At 34.6% G+C, this 21903-nt stretch overlaps 1 protein-coding gene across 8 annotated transcripts in view; it reads right to left on the bottom strand.

Annotated features, from left to right (window-relative positions):
- Positions 1 to 21903, bottom strand: part of BTRC (beta-transducin repeat containing E3 ubiquitin protein ligase) — a 154478-nt gene that overhangs the window by 119192 nt on the left and 13383 nt on the right. For 2 of the 8 annotated variants that reach the window (XM_064488346.1, XM_064488347.1), the window contains exon 1: positions 739 to 1352. The exons of 4 other annotated variants lie outside the window; for them this stretch is intronic. In XM_064488346.1, the coding sequence (XP_064344416.1) occupies positions 739 to 861 (123 nt within the window). In that variant the 5' untranslated portion in view covers positions 862 to 1352. Of the gene's footprint in view, positions 1 to 738; positions 1353 to 4126; positions 4198 to 21903 lie in introns of those variants that run through there. 2 more of the 8 variants (XM_064488349.1, XM_064488348.1) reach the window with 2 other exon arrangements.

The following is a 21903-nucleotide window of genomic DNA, read 5'->3' as shown; positions in this document are numbered from 1 at the left end:
TCACTAATTATCAGAGAAATGCAAAATCAAAACTAGAGGTATCAACTCACACCAGTCAGAATGGCCATCATTCGAAAGTCCACAAACAATAAATGATCAACTCACACCAGTCAGAATGGCCATCATTCGAAAGTCCACAAACAATAAATGCTAGACAGTGTGAAGAAAAGGGAACCCTCCTACACTGTTGCTGGGAACGTAGTTTGGTGCAGCCATTATGGAAAACAGTATGGAGATTCCTCAAAAAACTAGTAACAGAGTTACCATATGATACTGCAATCCCACTCCTGAACATATACCCAGAGGGAACACTAATTCAAAAAGATACATGCACCCCAATGTTCCTAGCAGCACTGTTTACAATAGCCAAGACATGGAAACAACTGAAATGTCCATCAATAGATGACTGGATAAAGAAGACGTGATACAATGGAATACTACTCAGCCATAAAAGAGAATTTAAAAATGCCATTTGCAGCAACACGGATGGAACTGGAGATCATCATTCTAAGTGAAGTAAGGCAGAAAGAGAAAGAAAAATACCATATAATATCACTCATAAGTGGAATCTAAAAAAAAAAAAAGATACAAATGAACCTATTTACAAAACAGAAACAGAAACAGAAAACAAACTAATGGTTCCCAGGGGGAAAAGAGGGTGGGAAGGGATAAATTGGGAATTCGAGATGTGGAGATACTAACTACTATATATAAAATAGATAAATGACAAGGTCTTACTGTATATGTATAGCACAGGGAACTATATTCAGTATCTTGTAATAGCCTATGATGAAAAAAATATGAAAACAAATATATATATGACTGAAACATTATGCTGTACACCAAAAATTGACACAACATGGTAAACTGACTACACTTCAATTAAAAAAAAAAAAAGGATTCAAGGAAAAGGGATCAGATGCAAAAAAAACCCGGTGAGAATAAAGTAAGAAAAATAGACCCAAATAACCCCCACCAAAAAAAGTGGAAATAACCCAAGCGTAGCAATCAAATTCAGAAAGAATGGTGGTTGCAAGGGAGAGGGATATGGCAGGGGGCAGACGGCAGGTGGTAGTGTTGTTATTTAATAGTCACAGGAGGTAAAGAGTTTCAATTTTGTAAGATGAAAAAAGTTCTGGAGATTGGTTGCACAACACTGTGAATGTAAAACTACTAAACTGTACATTTAAAAATGATTGAAGTGATAAATTTTGTTATGTATATTTTAACACAATTTTTTAGAAGTGCCGAAAGTGGTGAATATTGGAATTTCCAGATACAGATGACAGAAAACAGAAGATGAAAAAGTGAAGAGTTCTACCAAAAATCTGAAATCCATAATAAAAAATCTGTAACATGGAAGTTCTATAAATAAAAAAATTAAAAAGCTGAAATTAAGAATTTAGATTGGTTTAGAGCAGATTAGGAAACAAAGCAAATGAGAATTAGTGAACAGGAAAATAGGTCAGTAGCAGATCACCAGACTAAAACAGAGATAGAGGATAGAAAAATACTAAAAAGAATGTAAGAGATAGAAGTGACACAGTAAAGATACGTGTATTTGGACTTCCAGTGGGAAAAGGGAAAATGGAACAAAAGCAACCTTTAAAGAAATAAATTTATAAAGAAAATAAATTTACAGAAATTTTCAAAAACTGATGAAAACCAAGTTACAGAGTCAAGAATTTCTACAAACATACAAAGCAAGCATCTTTTCTATGCCTATCATTCTAAGTTTGGATCAGTTTTATCCTTTGCACTTCCAATATTGTGAAATATCTCTAAAAGTTCCTTTAGTGTAAAGTTTTTTGCCCTTAATGGGAAGTTTTTCCTCTGGGATATCTGCATCTTTTTTGTCACAACCACTTCTTCATTTATGTTAATAAGTTCACTTTCACTACATTCCTCTGGCTGCATATCTATTCTATCAAATAGTGTCAATATCAGCATTTCCACAGTCACCTATTTCTTCTATGACTCCATTTACCTGCAACTCAAATTTCAGTTAATGTTGTCTCACTTTTTGTTACTTTGTTTCATCTTGTTGGTCAATTGTTTCTTTTGATTATCCATTTTTGTAAACTATCATGTGGACTTAATACTGAGAGAGGAGACAACACAACTACACACTGTTTTGTCTGTGCATAAACTTAATAACAGCTGTGCAGTAACTAATCACCAGCAAACTTTGAAAGAAGTGACTGATCATGTTATGCATCTGTTTTCCACGTGGTGATTTATGGACTAGAGAACTAGAAAGAAGTCTGTACCTTACAAAAATTGTAGTTAATATACTATGTTAACTGAAATTTGAACTGCTTTGGGGGACTGGTGTTATTTAAGCTGTAGTAACTGAAACTTGTGCACATCAGAACCATGCAAAGTGAGGACTTCTAGTACACTAAATTTAAGTAACATAGAAATTATAAAAGAACATTATACCTCAGCTTCTAATAAGGAAGCAGCTGATATCAAACTTACCCTCCCATCATAGACCAAAAAAAAAAAAAAAAAAACTTAACAAAATATGTAAAACACTCATTTGAAAACACTGGGCAACAGACAACAACACTGTAATCTCTGAAAGACAGGAAATAAATGAGGTGACCCCTAAAAGTGTCCTAGTCTTAAAACTCAGGGCACTTTCTAGTCGGTGGCATAAGAAAGAAGAAACAGAATCATTTATTGAGAAAACAGAACAGAGAACAGAATCTGGGGAGGCTAAAGAGACTAGAATTGGTGAGACAGAGTACTGGAGAATAAATTATGCAGAAAAAAGCTCCAGATATCTAACAGAGGACTCCTTAAGACTGTTCCTAAATACTAAGTCCTGTCTGCATAGAGTGAAACTCTGTAAGGTCAGGCAAAAAACAATGAAGAGCTATAAACTCAACAACTCCTAAAACCCACACAAAGTTGGGGAACTTTCCTGTTCTGACCAGCCAGATTGCAGAAGCCTAACTGAACACATGGGACTGAATGTAGGAGCCTCAGAAAGCTCATACCTCATTTGTAGGGATAAAGTACACTAGTATAAAGGTTATACTAAATCTATCCTAATAATAAGCTTAAAATCAAGCCACAACAAGCATCAAACTGCAAGAACCTTAACTAATGGTGGAAATAAACCTCACATTCTTTTAAAAAAATAAAATACAAATATTGAATAATGCAGCATTCATAATGTCTAAATCTAAAATTACTAGATTAGACAAGAAGCATTAAAATGTGTCCCATAATCAGGAGGAGTATCAGTCAATAGAAGCAGATCCAGAAATGACAGAGATGATGAAATTAGCAGACCATAACATTAAAATAGCTATTACAACATGAACACAGTGAAGAGAACCATAGGATATAACAAAAGGAATAAAATAAAACTTCCAGAAAAGAAAAATGCAATGCCTGAAATGATAATTTCCTGAGATGGGATTAAAAACAGCTAACTACAATACTGTAGAAGAATAGATCAGTAAATATGAAGAAACAGTAATATGCAAAATAAAGTACTATCAGAAAAAAGGCTGGAAAAAATTAAATAATGCCTCAGTGAGAAACAGTCAAGTGGTGCAACACAGGTATAACTTGGTATCCCATAAAGAAAACCAGGGGGAGAGGGTGGGGAGGAAGCATAAAATACATTTTCCAAATATATTTGAAAAATGACAACAGATACAATCCACACAAAAATATGAAAAGTGCCAGAAATATAAATATGTGGGTAAATATTTTTTAATCTTTCTCAAAAAAATTGTAATAATAATTTAAGCAAAAATAACAAAGAATTTTGATATTCATAATATATTTGGAAAGAAAACATGAAAACAACAAAGGATGGGGGAGGAAATGGAAATACATTATATGTGCAGTAAAATATTATTTCAAGGAAGATTGTGATAAGTTAAAAATGCATACTGTTTTACAAATCATATATCCGACAAGGGTCTAGTATCCAGAATCTATAAAGAACTTTACAACTTAACAACAAAAGACAGACAACTCAATTAAAAAATGGACAAGGGACTTGAATAGACATTTCTCCAAAGAAGATACACAAATTGACAACAAGCACATAAAAAGGATGCTCAACAACATTAGTCATTAGGAAACTGAAAATCAAAACCACAATGAGAGCAGGTAGGATATAGCTCAAGCGCTTAGCATGCATGATGTCCTGGGTTCAATCTCCAGTATCTCCTGTAAAAAAAAAAAAGCCTAATTACCTCCCCATCAATTTTTTTTTTAAATCACAATGAGATGCCCCTCACACCCAGTAGGATGGCAATTTAAAAAACAACAACAACAACAACGCCCAGAGCTATCCAGATACCTCAGGAAAACGGCATGCCAGGAGATCAAGATAGATTATAAGGAGCTTTATCATCAAAGTCCTATCCAGTCTCAAAGCTTTTGAAGCTACAATTAAAAACAAAACCAAACCAGAAAATAACAAAGTCATAGTAAGGATGTAGTGAAACTGAAACCCTCATACATTGCTAGGGGAATATAAAACGTTCAGCCACTGTAGAAAATAGCCTGGTAATTCTTCAAAAAGTTAAACAAAGAATTACCATGCAACCACTTCTAGCAATTCCACTCCTGGGTATATTCCCCAAAGAATTACAAAGAGGTACTCAAACAAATGTATGTACACATATGTTCATAGCAACCTTATCCACAATAACCAAAAGGTAGAAACAGCCTAAATATTCATCAACAAATGAACATATAAACAAATTGTATATACACACAATGGGATATTATTCAGCCATAAAAATGAAGTAGATACAAGATGAACCTCAGAAACATTACGTTAAGTAAAAAAAAGCCATACACAAAAGTTCATATATTGTATGATTCCATTTGTATAAAATATCCAAGGTGAATGCAGATTGGCAACTGCCAGAAGAAGGGGGGAATGGAGAAAAATCATTCAATGAGTAAGTTTTACTTGGAATGATGGAAATGTTTTGGAACTAGATAGAGGTGGTGACTGCACAACATTGTGAATGTAGTAAATGCCACTATATTGTTCACTTTAAAATGGTAATTTTATGTTGTATAAATTTCACCCCAATATATATTTTAAATGCATAATGTACTCTCTAGAGTGACCACTAAAACAAAAGTAACTATTAAGCCAACAGAGGAGATAAAATGGAAAATTAAAAAAATAACTAATCCAAAAGAGAGCAGGAAAATTTAAAACAAAAGAGAGGAAAAGAAAAAAAAAACAGTTGGGACAAGTAGAAATAAATTACAAAATGGTAGATTTAAACTTAACCATACCAGTAACTACATTAAATACAAATGATCTAAATCTACATTTTCTAATATAGTTATCGCTAGTCACATGTGGGTAATGAGTATTTGAATGGTGGCTAGTCTAAAGTGAGATGAGCTTAACTGTAAAATCACATTGGATTTTGAAGGCTTACTACAAAACAGGGAGGAAGGAGGGAAGGAAGGAAGAAAGGAAGAGGAGGGGAACAAATACCTTAAAATATACTGGGTTAAATAAAAAGCAGTATGAAAAATTCAATGGTTTCTTTTTACTTTTTTGATGTGGTTGTGAGAAAAATTTAAATTATATACTTGGTTAGGATCTGTGGCTAACATAGTTCTATTAGATAATCCAAGTCCAAACATTTAAAGACAGATTGTTGGACTGAATTAAAGAGCAAGACACAACTATATATTAATGCATACAGATAAACTAAAAATCAAAGCTGAAATGACTAGAATAACATCAAAGTACACTTCTGAAAAAGGAATATTAACAGGGCTAAAGAGAGCCATTCCATGATAAAAATCAATTCAAGGACTAAAAATCTTAAAAGTGTATGTACTAGCAACAAAATTTCAAAATATAACAAGCAAAATACAGTATACACAAATCTGCACTTACACAGTTTGAGGTTTTAACATCCCTTCTTCAGCTACTTGATAGAATAAACAAAAAAAGGATTGAAGAGCACAAATAATGAACTTGACCTAATGACATGTAGAACACCATACCCAACAACTGCAGTTGTTTGCAAGTACACTTGCTACACTTACCAAAACAGAACTTAAGATGGGCCAAGAAGCAACAAGTTATCAACAGATTTCAAAGGACTGAACTTGCACAGAATGTGCTGTTCAACTAGCTATAAATCAGTATCAAAAAGATAACTAGAAGGGGCTCTGGTTCCAAGTAAAATGAAGTAAGCACACTCCCTCCTTCGTCTCCCATGGAATGCAACTACTCAAAGTGGACAGAATATATGGTGAAGCTATATGAGGACTCTTAAAAGTGAACAGCAGTAGGCAGACTGGGGAAGATCTCTTCAACAAGCACTGAACCAAATAATGAGTTTACATTTTAAAAATTTTATTCCTCCAGTATTCACCAGCCTAGATTGCAGCCTGAAACCTAGTAGAAGGTATCGGTGTAGGCAAAGAAAGATCCAGGAGAAGCCCTCTAGTTCTAGACCAAGGAGTATAAAAAGGGTATCCTAACACTCAGAAAGAATGGTGGAAATCTTCCATTTTTCTTTCTTTAAAGTTCTCTCTGTTCTGTCCAAGCAATCCCATGATGAAAGCCATAGTAGAAACAGGGCCTCATGGGAGCCTAAAGCTTTGAATTAAGGAAACTCTTTTTTTTTATTGAAGTATAGTCAGTTTACAATGTTGTATCAATTTCTGGTGTACAGCACAATGCTTCAGTCATACATGAATATACATATATTCATTTATATTCTTTTTCACTGTTAAGCTACTACAAGATATCAAATATAGTTCCCTGTGCTATACAGTATAAACTTGTTTATCTACTTTATATATACTAGTCAGTATCTGCAAATCTCAAACTCCCAATTTATCTCTTCCCATCCTCTTCCCCCTGGTAACCACAAGTTTGTTTTGTCTGTGCATCTGCTTCTGTTTTATACATAAGTTCATTTGTTTTGTTTGTTTGTTTGTTTGTTTTAAGATTCCACATATGAGTGGTATCATAGGGTATTTTTCTTTCTCTTTCTGGCTTAGTTCACTTAGAATGACATTCCCCAGGGACATCCATGTTGCTGCAAATGGCATTATTTTATTCTCTTTTATGGCTGAGTAGTATTCCATTGTATAAAAATACCACAGCTTCTTTATCCAGTCCTCTGTCGATGGACATTTAAGTTGTTTCTGTGTCTTGGCTATTGTAAATAGTGCTGCTATGAACACTGAGGTGCAAGTGTCTCTTTGAATTAAGGATCCCTCTGGATATATGCCCAGGAGTGGAATTGCTGGATCATATGGTAAGTCTATTTTTAGTCTTTTGAGGAATCTCCATACTGTTTTCCACAATGGCTGCACCAAACTGCATTCCCACCAAAAATGTAGGAGGGTTCCCTTTTCTCCACACCCTTCCCAGCATTTATCATTTGTGGACTTCTGAATGATGGCCATTCTGACTGGTGTGAGTTGATACCTCACTGTAGTTTTGATTTTGCATTTCTCTGATAACTAGTGATATTGAGCATTTTTTCATGTGCTATTCATGCCACTGGCCATTCATATGTCTTCACTGGAGAATTGCTTGTTTAGGTCTTCTGCCCCTTTTTGGATTGGGCTGTTTGTTTTTTTCTTATTAAGCTATATGAGCTGTTTATATATTCTGGAAATTAAGCCCTTGTCAGTCTCATCTTTTGCAAATATCCTCCCATTCCGTAGGTTGTCATTTTGTTTTGCTTATAGTTTTCTTTGCTATGCAAAAAGCTGTAAGTTTAATTAGGTCCCATTTGTTAATTTTTGCTTTTATTTCTATTGCTTGGGTAGACTGCCCTAGGAAAACATTGCTGAGATGTATGTGAGAACGTTTTGCCTATGTTTTCTTCTAGGAGATTTAAGGAGACTCTTTTTGATCATAGGAGTTGTGATCCTAAAAGGCTGAGAAGAAACCTCACCACTTTTTCCCTCTCCATCCTCCTATTGCATAGTCTCAGGTGCATTAACATATTCAGGTAGAACAGGTTAAATAAAGCCTCAGGTTTCTGGCTGGAGGACTGAGAGAGTCTTAGGGAATTAGAAAGTATGAGGGAGATCATGGAGAGGGAGGAGCTCAGAGAAGCAAGCCCATAAAGTGCTTTATGAACTCCTGCGCTCACCTGCAAGCTTCACATACATGGATATGATCCAAAACAACAAGCCACAGACTTTGAGAACTGAACTAAAAGACAAGACTACCATACAGATTCCAGACCAGCCACTGAGTGGCACCCACATGGAACAGAAATAGAAGTGAAAAGGCTTTAAAAATGGAATAGACATTGAAACCACAATTGCACAGATGGCTATTTGAACTTGTAGGATGAACTCAACTGAGTTGAGCACCTGATAAAACAAATATATCAACATTTTCAACAGGATTTAATAAACTCAGAGTCTTCTAATATTTAAAATGTCCAGGATACAACCCCCAAATTACCTGGCATACAAAAAAGGGCGGAAATTTCAACTCACATCAACAGATGCAATACTAAACTGACACAGGTGTTGAATTATCTTTGGAAACAAAGACTTTAAAGTAACTAGTATGAAATTGTCCCAATAACTCAGGCTAAACACCCATGAAAGAAATGAAATGATAGAAAGTCTCAACAAAGAAATAACATATAAAGAAGAACCAAATGGTAATATGAGAACTGAAAATAACAAATTTTAAAACTCATCGGATAGATTCAGTAGCAGACTGGCAATTACGAACCAGTATTTCTCACGAACATACAGGCAAAAATCCTTAACAAAATACTAGCAAATAAAATCCAGCAGCATATAAAAAGGATCATACAACCATGATCAAGTGGAATTTATCCCAGTAATGCAAAGTGGCTGCCTTGAGTCCTAAAGATGTTCCAATGCCTGGCTCCATGTCTTTGTTGTACCTGACTGCACATCTTCCCCTTTAGATCCATGAGCTACCTCTGACCCCTTAAAATAGGTGCTCCTTCTTGCTTAAAGGGGGGTGATGAGACAATTTGTTACCTGAAACCAAAAGCACTTGATGACAAAAATATAATTGTAAAATAAGTATTATCCCCAGAGTAGACACCATGGGAAGCTACACTTATTCCAACAATGCCATCAATGCTCCAAAACAAAAACAAAAAACAAAAAACAACTTTTTAAATTTAAGCCTTCCAAAATGAAACTAGACTAACTTTATGAAAAGAAAATGAGTCCCTGTCCTAAAGGAGATTATAATCTAGTAAAAAAAAAAAAAAATTTAGATTTAAAGGCTTAGCCACCTTTAAACATTTATAACATTTATGAGCTTTGAAAAACACTAGATAAATTAGAATTTAAATGTTAATTATTACTAGTTGGATATCATTATTGTTAACCCATATAAACTCACACTAATAATCTCTGGATGCCTAGTCCACTGTTGTACACACAGAAGTATTCAAGAAATCCCTGGTAAAGTGAACTGTTGAATTACCATAACTAAGAGGAGGTGTGACTATAATTCAGGAGTTAAGACACTAATCCAGGCAAGGTGCAGACTTGTCCTCAAACCAACTGTAAGATCTTTAGCAGTTCAGTTAATTTCCATGTACCTCAACTTCTTCACTGGTAAAATGAAGTAGACTAGAATATTTCTAACAGTAACTTGCAGCAATAAAATTCCATAATTCTATGATTTAAGTCCATCCATAACACTTCTAATATGACTTTTCCTATAGGAATTATTAGTTTTGCCCAAAATCTGAAATCTCTTTAAGCAATAAGGTAAAGGGGGAGAGCAAAAACCAGCTCCTGATGCTTATTTAGAACTGTAAGGATTCAAACTTGGCTGCTTTCTAAAATAAATTTTATTCATTATTTATTAAGTATGCAATTAGTCAAATACAACACTCTGATAAACTATAATTTTGAACAAACAAATGCTTTAAAATTCTAATAACTATGCATAAGCAGTAAATTATTCTTACTTGAATTTCTACTGCTGCATAGCGCAGGGTTACTAAGCACGTAATTACATAAGAGAGCCACCCAACTTCCAAAGGAGCCATTCCAGTGAATTGTGTAAATAATATGCTTTAAAAAAAACATAACCTCCTCATATATGAATTTAGATTTACCAGATATGGAGTAGCTGTGTACCTGTGAGACTGGAACATAGTCTTAAAAAGGCCTTCCTAATTATGAATTTACCAGAGAGACTAGAATGACCCAAAGCAAATTAATACATAGATATTTCTTCATAACTTTCTATAAAACCATTTTCACTATTCTGCTTCAGTACAGAAAACAAAAGATCTTAAAAGTCATTGGCTTGAGATAAGGACTCCAGAGTACAAGACTATGACCAAATTTCTCTAACATTGATATTCTGGTTTTCTTAATTACCATATACTTGTGTTGTACTTTTCTTTCATTTGTGCCAACACAGTAAGTTCTAAATATTTGGTCTAAGGCTGACTTTACTGTAAGATTGTTGAACTTAAAAGACTAAGAACAATTTTCTTTAAAAAAAAAAAACAACAAAATACTCAACATTCGCAAGCAGCATGGCATCATCATAATATCTAGATGCCACATGTTTTCTGCACCAAAAAAGTCATTTTTAATACCCATCTACAGGAAATCAACTGACTTAGTAAACAAAATTATGCATACAGCCAGGTGGTATCTTTATTCTCCCCATAACAGCACAAAAAGTAAGGATGTTCACTTACATTTTCTTTGCTACATTATTAAAAATCACCTCATGCTAAGTAAGGAGAATTCCTGTATTTTTGAAGTGCTCATTTACTCAGTAAGAATAAAACTGCAATTATCTCAGATTAGGTTTTACAAACTCAATCTCCTATACCTGTAGTTAAAGACCTTTTAAATCATGCCACAAAGAAATTATTTGGTTTACTGGAATTTCATTTTATTAAAATCAAGTCAAATCCCACTGCAATAAGCTCTAAGGGACTGTCCAAATTCTTTTACTGCCCTAGAATTTATTGCATTAAATATTATTTGAAATAACTAGGCCACCAGCTGAGGCCTGGGAATCACAAGGTTACACAACAATTTTTGATGATGTGGGGTTGGCCTATACACAGACTTCAAATGATCACAGTGCTCATTGGGAGGATTAGGCTTATGTATTTCTGAAAGAGAGAGGGAGGTGAGAAAAGAGGAGAAAGAGGAGGGAAGGGAAAAGAGAAGAAAAAGAAAGCTTGATTGCAACTAGAGTAAACAGAAGTTGAAGCAGTCTTCCATTTTGATGAAAGGCATTTGCAACACTTTTTCCAGTATGGTTTTACACATTTGTTCATAGCAGTTGCCATGACTCAACAGAGGCTGGTGTCATGTTAATAATCTACATATTAAGGCAGGCTGGCTGCCATATGAGCAATCAGCTCTTATCCCTCACTTCACAGGCAAAAAAGAGCAAAAGAAGCCACAGAGTAAAATCCTTTCACTGGGAGGTGAGGGAGAGGAGAAAAACCCTCACTATACTTCTGGAACATCCCACTCTCTACAGATGCTTTTGCTCTAACAAAGAGATCAAATGGGGAGACATATCTGCAGCTTTCTTCTTAACTGAGAAGGCAACTCTGTTCAAGAAAGGATCCCCTGATATCAAACAGTATTTCAAGGACTGCAAAACAAGTATCCTAGCCCTCTTGGTCTGTACTCCTTAATTTAATTTTTGTGTAGGAGTAGAAAAAAGAAAACTACTTGCTCATTAGAAAGAGAATAAATGTCTATATGAATAAATGGAACTATATTATATCTGACTTCCTGGGCATCACAGACCAGCAAGAAGAAATTCGTTTCCAGCAGTGTGTTTATTTCACTATTTGCAAATGACTGGCTGATTGGCAGCTACAATATATGAAACAAATAACCATTTCAAAGATCAAGTGTCATGTTCCCTAGTAAGAAACAGAAGTGAACATTATCTACCCTCCCCATTCAGTTTATGGAATTTAGCAGGAGAATAGGTTTATTGGCTATCTGATTGCTTGATATGTTGTAAGGATATTTTCTGTGATGATGTGGTTATTATTTAGGCTAGATAAGAAATTCTTCTCCTTTCTCTCAGGACACCAGTATTAAGAGTTACATATTCAACGAGAAGGATCCAAAATGAGTATTTCTGAAGCAAGTGAAATGTGACAAGAAATTGTGAAATGGGGAGTGATGAGTATATACAATATTTTTTTCTTCCAAGAAAATAAAGTACCTGATCTTACAATTTAATTTATCACAAGCCAAGATGCAAACTAGTAAATCTCAAATGCACAACCTAATGATATTGCCCATTTTTCGACACCAATCTAAAAACCAGCACATTGGATTCTCATGTAAAAAAACTTCCATAGATTTACAAACTGGCTTAAAAACTTCTGTCCCAAGGTAAGTTAGGAGAAAGGGAGGTCCAAATTCATGCACTGTCACATTCCAATGGTGCTACAATATATAGGCAATTATAGTAGGCCTTCATTTTCAGACACCTTTACAAAAAGTTAGTTACCTTGTTGAAGAAATCTTTGAAGTGTTTGCTGGGTATCTGAACCATTTACTAGTCTAAATTGTGTGATCCAAGTCACAAGTCACATATAACCTACTACTATTAAATAACAGCAGAAAGGGATGAGTATTTTACAAATCTTTCAAAACAAACAAAAAAACTCTCTTCTCTTCCATCTTTTCCTGCTTTTTAAAAAGAAGTTTCTTCCCTATGCCTATGTGAAAGGACAGATTTTGGTTAGCCAAGCAAAATCGGGCATTATTTAAAGAGCCTATTTGTGAAAAACAACTTATTTATTTAAGCAAGACAACATTAACATTTGGACTTTGAAAATATTCAATGGATTACTTTAAAATGTCATAGTCAGTTAATATTCTCTCTCATAACTGACTTCTATTCACACCACAGTTTTCAACTGCAACAGAAGAACATTAAGTATAAAAACATCTACTAAAGAGCAAAAGGGCAATGGCACTCATGTACTCAGGTAGTGTTCAACTATTTGCAATTAAGTGGGGAAGAAATACAAGAATTTCGACACCACAGTTTTTAGATCAATCCCTCAGTTTTATGGATATTTACAGCATGTGTCCAGTCTTGCAGAATTCCATCTTCCTTCACCTCATTTGTAACATATACTGCTCTTAAACCACTTCAATACATTGTTACTGAGATACTCCTTTTACACAGTACCTACCAAACAGTGGATCGATACTCTAATACAGAGATGCCGATTCCATTACCACAAAAACCTGTGCAAATAGCCAGATGCTGAACAAAGAGCATGGCTTTCATCAGATTTATTCCTAACATGTCTCCACTTCACTGGGAAGAAATATTTTGCTATGGTGGACAAGTAGAATTTGGGAAAGAAATAATGGCATTTAAAATAATTAAGAAGCTTTGACTATAGAGGAAGTTTGAAGGATACAGTTAAAATAAATTCCAACTACAGGATGCTTATCATTTATCATCAGATCCATTTGTTCATCTATAGTCACAATGCTGCAATTGATGCTTTACAAATTGCCATGACACCAGGTGTTTATTCAACACTTAAGACTAAAATCATACATAAAGAGGTTATGGAAAAGAAAGAAAGCACTGGGAAAGAAATAGGGGGAAAGGGAAGAGGTGAAAATGAAAACATTCTATTGTTCTTTTAAAGCCATTTTCAGTTTCTGTGACTGTAATTTCTTTCTAAACTTGCTACCAAAAAAATCTTTATTCATAAGCTTTTCATAGTTACTACATTTATCTTTCCATTCATACCATCATTATGATCTGAGGCAATAAAACTGAACTGAAATATAATTAGAAAGGACAGTGATCTGTCTACATGCAGTGGTACTAGCAACTTGTGGCACCTGAGGGATTTAACTTTTGTCTAAAACCAATTCTCCCTGTCGTTTCTTACACTACTTACTTTCAATGGACTAAGGCTGCAATACATCCTTTCCAGACCAGCTTTAATCATTTTCACAACTATGGTTGCTATGACAACAGAATGTAGCGTATCTGTGCTGTTTTCATTTTTCCCATTTGAGTTGCCATAACAACACAATCATTCTGCCTTTCTCCATTATGTAAGAACTTTCTTTTAGGACTGTATTCTTAAGGACACTGGATTTCCCTATGAAGAAAGTAACAGAATTTATGTAATAATTTTATTTAAAATAATATAAAATCCAATTTTAAAATCTTTTGAGGGAAGAATTATCTTGATAGTGACTTTCATCATACAAAAACAAAACAAATGACATTTAAAAAACAAAACAAAACCCTGATAACTGAAACCTGAAGACTGCCTACCATTAGTGGTGACTTATTTTTACACAGACTTCCCTAAGCAAAAGACAGTAATACCATTATGATTATGAGCAGTGGCAAAGTGTCCATTAATACCTGTCCCAAGAAGAACAATCAAGAATGAATATAGTTCTATACCCCATACTTTGCTCTGGTAATCCAACATCATTTGTTAAGAATACCAGAGCTCAGAGTAGTGGGTTTTATACTAGGTAAACTCCATTTAAAAATCTTTACCTTTTACTCAAAGTTTCCCATGGCAGTAGAATCCTGAAGTTCATACAGTTCAAATTCTTTTATAGTATAAATTGAGTATTTATAAAAATTCACATTCACAGAAAAGACCAAAGAAAAGTACTTATTGTTCTAAATCAGCAATACAAGATTTTCAAAATATTTTGGCTACTGAATCACCATATTCATCTATCACTAAGATTACCAGGTTGAAATATAAATATGTGGGGGGTTTTTAAAACACTTTCATTATTTTTTTCTTCTAGAAGTATAGTTGATTTACAATGTATTAGTTTTAGGTGTACAGCACAGTGATTCAGTTATATATATATTCTTTTTTAGATTCTAAGTTACTACAAGATATTGAATATAGTTACCTGTGCTACATAGTAAGCCCTCGTTTATCTATTTTATATACAGTAGTGTATATCTGCTGATCTCAAACCCCTAGTTTATCCACGCCCCCGACCCCTTTCCCCTTTGATAATAAGTTTGTTTTCTATGTCTATGAGTCTGTTTTGTTTTTGTAAATAAGTTCATTTGTATCAGTTTTTTAGATCTGTTTTTAACTATCAATTGTTACAACTCTTCGAAGTTCCAGTATTTGATATAACAGGATTTTGTATATGCAAGAGGTTATCTTAATTTAATAGCTTAAATAACTAAGTTCTGATCTTTTAAGCCCTTTGATCAGCTGACAAAGATACATTAAAACTTCTCCCATACTGTAAATATCCATGAATATATATATATATACATATTTACTGCTTACAAACAAAACATGGAAATATTACTATTTGAAGAGAAACTATGCAAATGTTACTAAATTCCCTCTTAGTTCCCTACAGGCATATAAAAGATTATTTATAATATTGTAGTATTTTTACAGGATAGAACTAATTTTCACACATTAATGTAACAAGACACATTTTAATTTTAATCACAGCTAAGATAATTTATTTTGTAGTTTGCAATGAACTGAAAAATATGATTTATATAACCAAACCTGAAGATCACAACATGACCATTTTAAGTTCATTTTTTAAAGAAATAAATCCACTACTTTTCCAAACTCTGAAATGACAATTTAGTAATTTGGTTTTTGGCCAGTTTTTGTTTGTTTGTTTGTTTTAAGACTATAGAGGAGAGGATCTGCAAATGTAAACAGCAAAAATAATGACTGCATCAAGATCTTTTCTTTACAGTCTTCTCCATACAAGAAAATGAGGAAATCCAAGACAATGATAATGAAAATAAAGCAGCAGGAGCAAAAGGGTGGTTACATTACTTAGAGGAGGGGTTAAGAGAGGGGCAACAGCAACACAGAGTGTGTTGAAAGAAAAGGTGAGAAACTAGGACCTAATGAATTCCAATTCTAGGCAACCGAACTAGATCCTCACATGAAAATTAAAAACAACAAACTGGGCTAAAATCATATACAAAATTCTCCTTTCCTTAGTATTGGTAGGGCACCTGAAGAAAATCCTCCTTCCTAAAAAGGCCTAAACTGAACTTCCTAAGCAATTGCTACCTTGCAATGACTTCAAAATAACTGAAGCCAGTGGTCCTAGGCTGTAAGCAAGATAATACAATTTTATTATAGTGCAATAATGTGAATTCAGGTACCAATGCTGTTGGAATCATATGAGTCTCAAGACTGGATTTTTGTGAGGCACTTGGACAGGGCTAGTGAATTATGTGTACATGCGTGGCCTAGCATTCTTGGTAACAGCCATGAGTCATCCAGAATACCCCTTAAAAGAGAGCCTCTGGCCTCACCACCAGGGGAGTCTGCTGTGAACCAACATGCATTCAGATCCGTGCTATTGCTGTCATACCTGCTGGAACTCACTGGTTGAAACTACTATTCTTGCCCTGATCTGACATGTCTACTAACCACGTACTCCATAGGAACTTGCAGGCTACTGAGACAAGCCCCTACCAACTCTTCTCAATAATGTGTTACACCCTGTCCAGAGTGGTAAGAATTTTAACCCCTACTCTCTTTGTGGCCTCTGGGGAGGGAAACTGAGTGGTAAGAAGATGCAAAAGAGAAACATTTTTCGCTACATATCCTTTTGTACTTCTTGAATTTTGTACTATGTTGCATGTTTTACATATTCAAAAATCAATATATTTAAAATAACTCCGTATTTTGGTTTCTAGCAATAATTAACTTAAGTACCATATATCAAGGTTTATTACAAAGCTACGTGAATATGTATGCTGTATGGTACTGATAAAGGGATAAATAGATAAATAGAACAATATATAGAATAATGAGTCCAAAACAGACCAATGCATGTAAAGACATGATTTATGATGAAGAGAGCACTACAGATCAATGGAGAATATATATTCTTCCAAAAGATGATGCTGGGGGACACTGGAAATCCATATGGAAAAAAATAAAATGGAATTCCTTCCTCAAAAATGCAAAAATCAATTCTAGAGAGACTAACGTTCCAAAAGTAAAAGGCAAAACTATCCAGCTTCTAGTAAAAACTGTGAGACTATTTTCATAAACTTAGAGAAAAGGCTTTTTTAAAACAAGTCACTGAAGCCCTAATTAAACACACACATCATACACACACATTCTTCAATTCATCTATCAATCACATCCAGTGGAAGAAACACAAGCTCAACCACAAACAAAACAGTCAAAAAGGCACCAACTAGGATTTGACTAGGGAAATGTGGGCTCTAACCCAGGCTGTCATCAACTATAACCTTGAACAACTCACATGACCTCTTCTAGGCCTCAGTTTGCTCATTTTTAAAAGGAAGAACTCATAGTCTATGATCTAAACAAGGTCTTTTGCCCAAAGTGTACTACTGCTGATTACAAATGATCACGAACCACTATTTCTTGAATGAGCTAACTAGGTGGACAAATTTCCAGTGCTGAAACTTTGAGAGAATGAAGAAAAAGAGAAAATGATGTTTCCCAGAACTGCAGAGTATAAATAACTAGACATGCTGACAGTGTTTAAGGTTGACCTTGATAGAAACGAGTATATTCCAAATGCTCTTAGATGTAAAGTGCACTTACTGGTGTAAACTGACCTTGCTAGGCATTTGCTCAGTCATACTATTTCTTTAATAAAACTGATAAAAGTAGAAAGAGCCTGGAAATATCAGTAGGATAGCAATCAAAGGATTTAAGTGTGTCTATCCATATAGCCCTGACAAGTAAAATTCCATCACCATAGATAGGGATAAATTGTGGCTGCTTGCCTGGGCAGCTAGGGGAACGAGAAAATTAAGAACAGGATGTTCCAGTAGGATTTTTGATAACCACCAGTCAAGTCATTTCTGTACCATTTTTCCTGACACTACCAAATAAAATACTAAACATTTCATTAGCTTCTCAAAATGACATTTTATAATGAAGCTCAGATCTGACAGTCATACCCTTATTAACACAGTCATAACTAGTTACATTAAAATGATAATTATCAACAACAAAAGCTTTTAAAAAGTACATTATGTAACAACATTAAAATAAAGCTAGATCAAGGGTCTTAACCTAGGATCCATGGATAGGATTCAAGGATCTCTGAACCTCTTGAAATCGGTATGTGCATGTGGGAGAGTGTCTCATGACTACAAGAATTTTCAGTGAAGTTCATGAATAAAAAAAGTTATGAAGCTTTGAATTAGATGATCCCTCCTGACCCTTAAAGTTCACACATATCCAGTGACATTTTAGTTAAAGCAAATAACTGACCCACTTATTAAAGAAGTAAAACTTTGTCTCCTTTTGATTCAATCTCATGTTCTCTTAATCCAAGTCCAATCAAAGTCAGTTCCACTTTAAAATGAAAAAAATTTAAACTTCATGGCTTCAATTAAGCATTTTTTTTAAAAAAGCATTTAAAAATTCACTTAAAAAAAATCAGTTCAATACTGACCTCCAATTTCAAAACCTCCAATTTTAACTACAATATATTCTATTTCTCAATGAGAAAGAGAATTTCTTCTTTGGTCTTTTCCACAAGGCATCACTCTTTCTAGGTTCTGGGTACATTTCCAGGTCAATTGAAAACAAGATCTTACTCTTACTGTTTTACATAATTAATTGGGACTGTTAATCCAAAGTCATCAATCTCTGAGCCTTTGAAAAAGCTGTTAGTCAAATCCTAGTCTGGACAAAACTTGGTGACTAATTTCCACTCCTACCTCATAAGTACATACTTAAAACACACACACACAAAATTTACTAATGAGAACTATAATTTACCACCAACTACTCATAAGAAATTATAGTTCTGCTGACTGGCAAGTAATTGCAAAAGCAGATCAGTTTAGCTGCATAAAATAAATATCCACCTGCATGTACTAGCACTAATCAGGGCGTGAAATTAAACTTTTTATTCAGAAGGAAATAACTGCTTCAAGGCTGCGATTCAGTCTGGGAAGCAAATATTAAGGTCACCCTTTTCTTTCTGATGTTTATGGTATTTCTAATAGAGGAAGAAAGAGAAGAAGGCTGAATGGCCAAATTCTGTAGAAGAAAAAAAAAAATCTCTATGATGTAATCAATATGCCACTTGCTTTACTAATTGACAGACTTAACAGAACCACATTGCTGAAATATATGCAGGGATCACTTAAGTCCTCAAAGCCCCAAAATGACCACTATGGACATATAATTTGGTCAAAATGGACTAGTGTTTCATTAAGTGAAGTAAAGAAAATTACAACAAATATAAATGCGATACTAAATTTTAAAGTAGCCTATAGCCATTTTCATTACAACACAATTTTGGATTAGCCAGGTTAATGAGATCCTATTCAATAATTAAGTCAACTCCCACAATTTTTCCAACATTTATCAATATCAATTAATACAAACTTCAACTTATGCCACTCTACTATATCCACACTACTCTCATGTACCAAGAAAAGTAAACAAGTAAAGAAACGAAAAAAAAGCCCAAATAATTATGAGCAAAATATTGCCTTGAAAGGCCTAGAGAAGCCACGAGTCTCAAAGTGTGATCCCAGAACCAGCATTATCTGGAGACTAGTTAGAAATATAAATTTTCAGGCTCCACCCTAGACCTACCAAATGGAAAACACAGCCCTCCAGGATCTTCTGATGCAGTTTTTACCACCACAAACCTTGAAAAACTGAACTCAATTCTTCAAGCAGCTTTAGCACTGTCTTTCACAAAAAATTATAAAGCATATTATGACTTCCAAATTACAATGTAAAAAACTACATTTTAACTAGTCTAAGTTCAAAAATAAAAATGATAAAGTCTACACAATGCCTCTCCAAAATAGGAAACAGTCACCATTTCAAAGTAGAGGGAAAAAAAAAAACACTTAGAACTGCCTAAAAATAAATGGGCTGATTTTAGAACTACTAGAGAACAACCATCATCAGTGGATGCAAAACTACTGAGAGAAACAATGTTAGGAAACAAGGTATTTACACAGTTTCCAAGTTTCACTTCACTGAGCACCTATTAATTCCAAATATACCTTTACAATGGAGATGTCTGGTGAGTCCAATTTTAATAAAATAAACTTAGTATCACCAATAAAGGAACAAATTGACCTGATGTAGTTTCTGATGTAATACACTGAGAAAGAAACTACAACATATATTCCTGTCAAATTTTTTTAACCTGAATCTAATCATGGAGAAACAATCAGACAAATCCAAATGAGAGACATTCTGTAAAACTAGCCTGGACTCTTCAAAAATGTCAATTTCAAGAATAAAAAGACTAGGGAACTCATAAATTAAAAGAGACTAAAGAGACATAACTATATGTAACATGTGATTGGATTGTGAATTTAAAACAAGGAGGCTGTAAAGGACATTACTGGGACAATTGGGGAAATCTGGCTGTAAACTATATATTGAAAGACTGTTGAATAAGAAAATGTTATCGTGGTTAAATTTCCTGAATGGGAAATGGGATCTTGCATTGTGATTATGAAAGACAATTCTTGTGTTCTTAGGAAGTATATGCTGAAGCATATCATGATGTCTGCAACTTGCAAATGATTTAGAAAGAAAAACATAGCTATAGAGAGAGAAAAAAAATCAAATGTGGCAAATGCTAACAACTGGCCAGGTGAGGAGTATATGAGTGATCATTATGCTTTTCTCACAATTTTTCTGTAGATTTAAAAAACGATTGATACCATCACTCCCCTCTTTAAAACCGTATTTCTCCAACCATATTGAGACAGGATGGAAGGGGGCAGGGCACAGCCACTCAAGGAATGACAGCAATTTAACACCAAAATGGTCAAAGATTCACAAAAATGGTGGAAGATTCACATCCTACTTTGCCTTAAGGATTAAGAGGTTTACCTTCTAGTAGACCTTGAGCTTCATTATATGCTCATTGTAACAGCATGATCAAATAACATGCCCGCAGGCGCCATGACAGCCCCAAGGCTAACAGCAAAAGGCCAAAGAATCGTAGTGGCCCAATCCCTGGGAATAACAGCCCCTTCCCCAGGGCAGTTGGATTAATCCTACCTGTAGGCGTGTGAAGCTACTGAGACCATAAAAAGTGATACCACCACGCCTAGTGGCCCTTTGCACTCTCTCCCCTTTGGAGGCAGCCCGCACTCTGTCTATGGAGTGTGTACCTACTTTTACTTTAACCTGAGCACCCAATTTTCACACCTCTATCCTTGCCTTTCTCTTGCCTTATATTCTAAATAAATCTACCTTAACTCAATGGTGGCTCACACTTGAATTCTTTTCCTGCGCGAAGCCAAGGACCCACACTTGGCAGGGCACGTCCCAGGGGCTCAACCAAGACCTGGGACTCGGCCCTCCTCACGTCCCAAATGTTTTCCTGCATCAGTATGATTCTAAGGAAGTAAGTTAACCTCTCTATGCCTCAGTTTCCACACTTGTAAATCAGGGATAATAACAATGCATACCTAATAAGGTGAGAGGATTAAATGAATTAACATATGTTGAGTGCCTAGAATCCTGCATTGTGCATACTGACCTATCAGTGTTTTCTGCCATTATTGTTGTTGTTAATTTATTATTATTATTGACCACAACCCAAGGTCAGAGAAAGAAAAGAAATATAGTTTGGATGTTCACAGTCCTATATAACTTCCAAAACATTTTCATTAAATTTCACTCAGTCCATACAACAGCTCTTTGAAGTAGGAAGAGTATTATTACGGTTGCTTTCTAGATGAGGACAATGGGACTCTGAGAGGTTAAGTAACTTGTCCAATGTTTTCTGACTTCTAGAAAGTAGTGTAAGTGGAATGAGAACTAGGTCTTGTTTTCACTACAGCACAATATAAACTTTGCATCCCAATCTAAACTGATTACAAGGTACTTCAAAGAAAACATA

The sequence above is a fragment of the Camelus dromedarius genome, chromosome 8, assembly GCF_036321535.1.
Source record: "Camelus dromedarius isolate mCamDro1 chromosome 8, mCamDro1.pat, whole genome shotgun sequence".
NCBI lineage: Eukaryota > Metazoa > Chordata > Mammalia > Artiodactyla > Camelidae > Camelus > Camelus dromedarius.
This window is presented reverse-complemented; position numbering and strand designations above follow the sequence as displayed.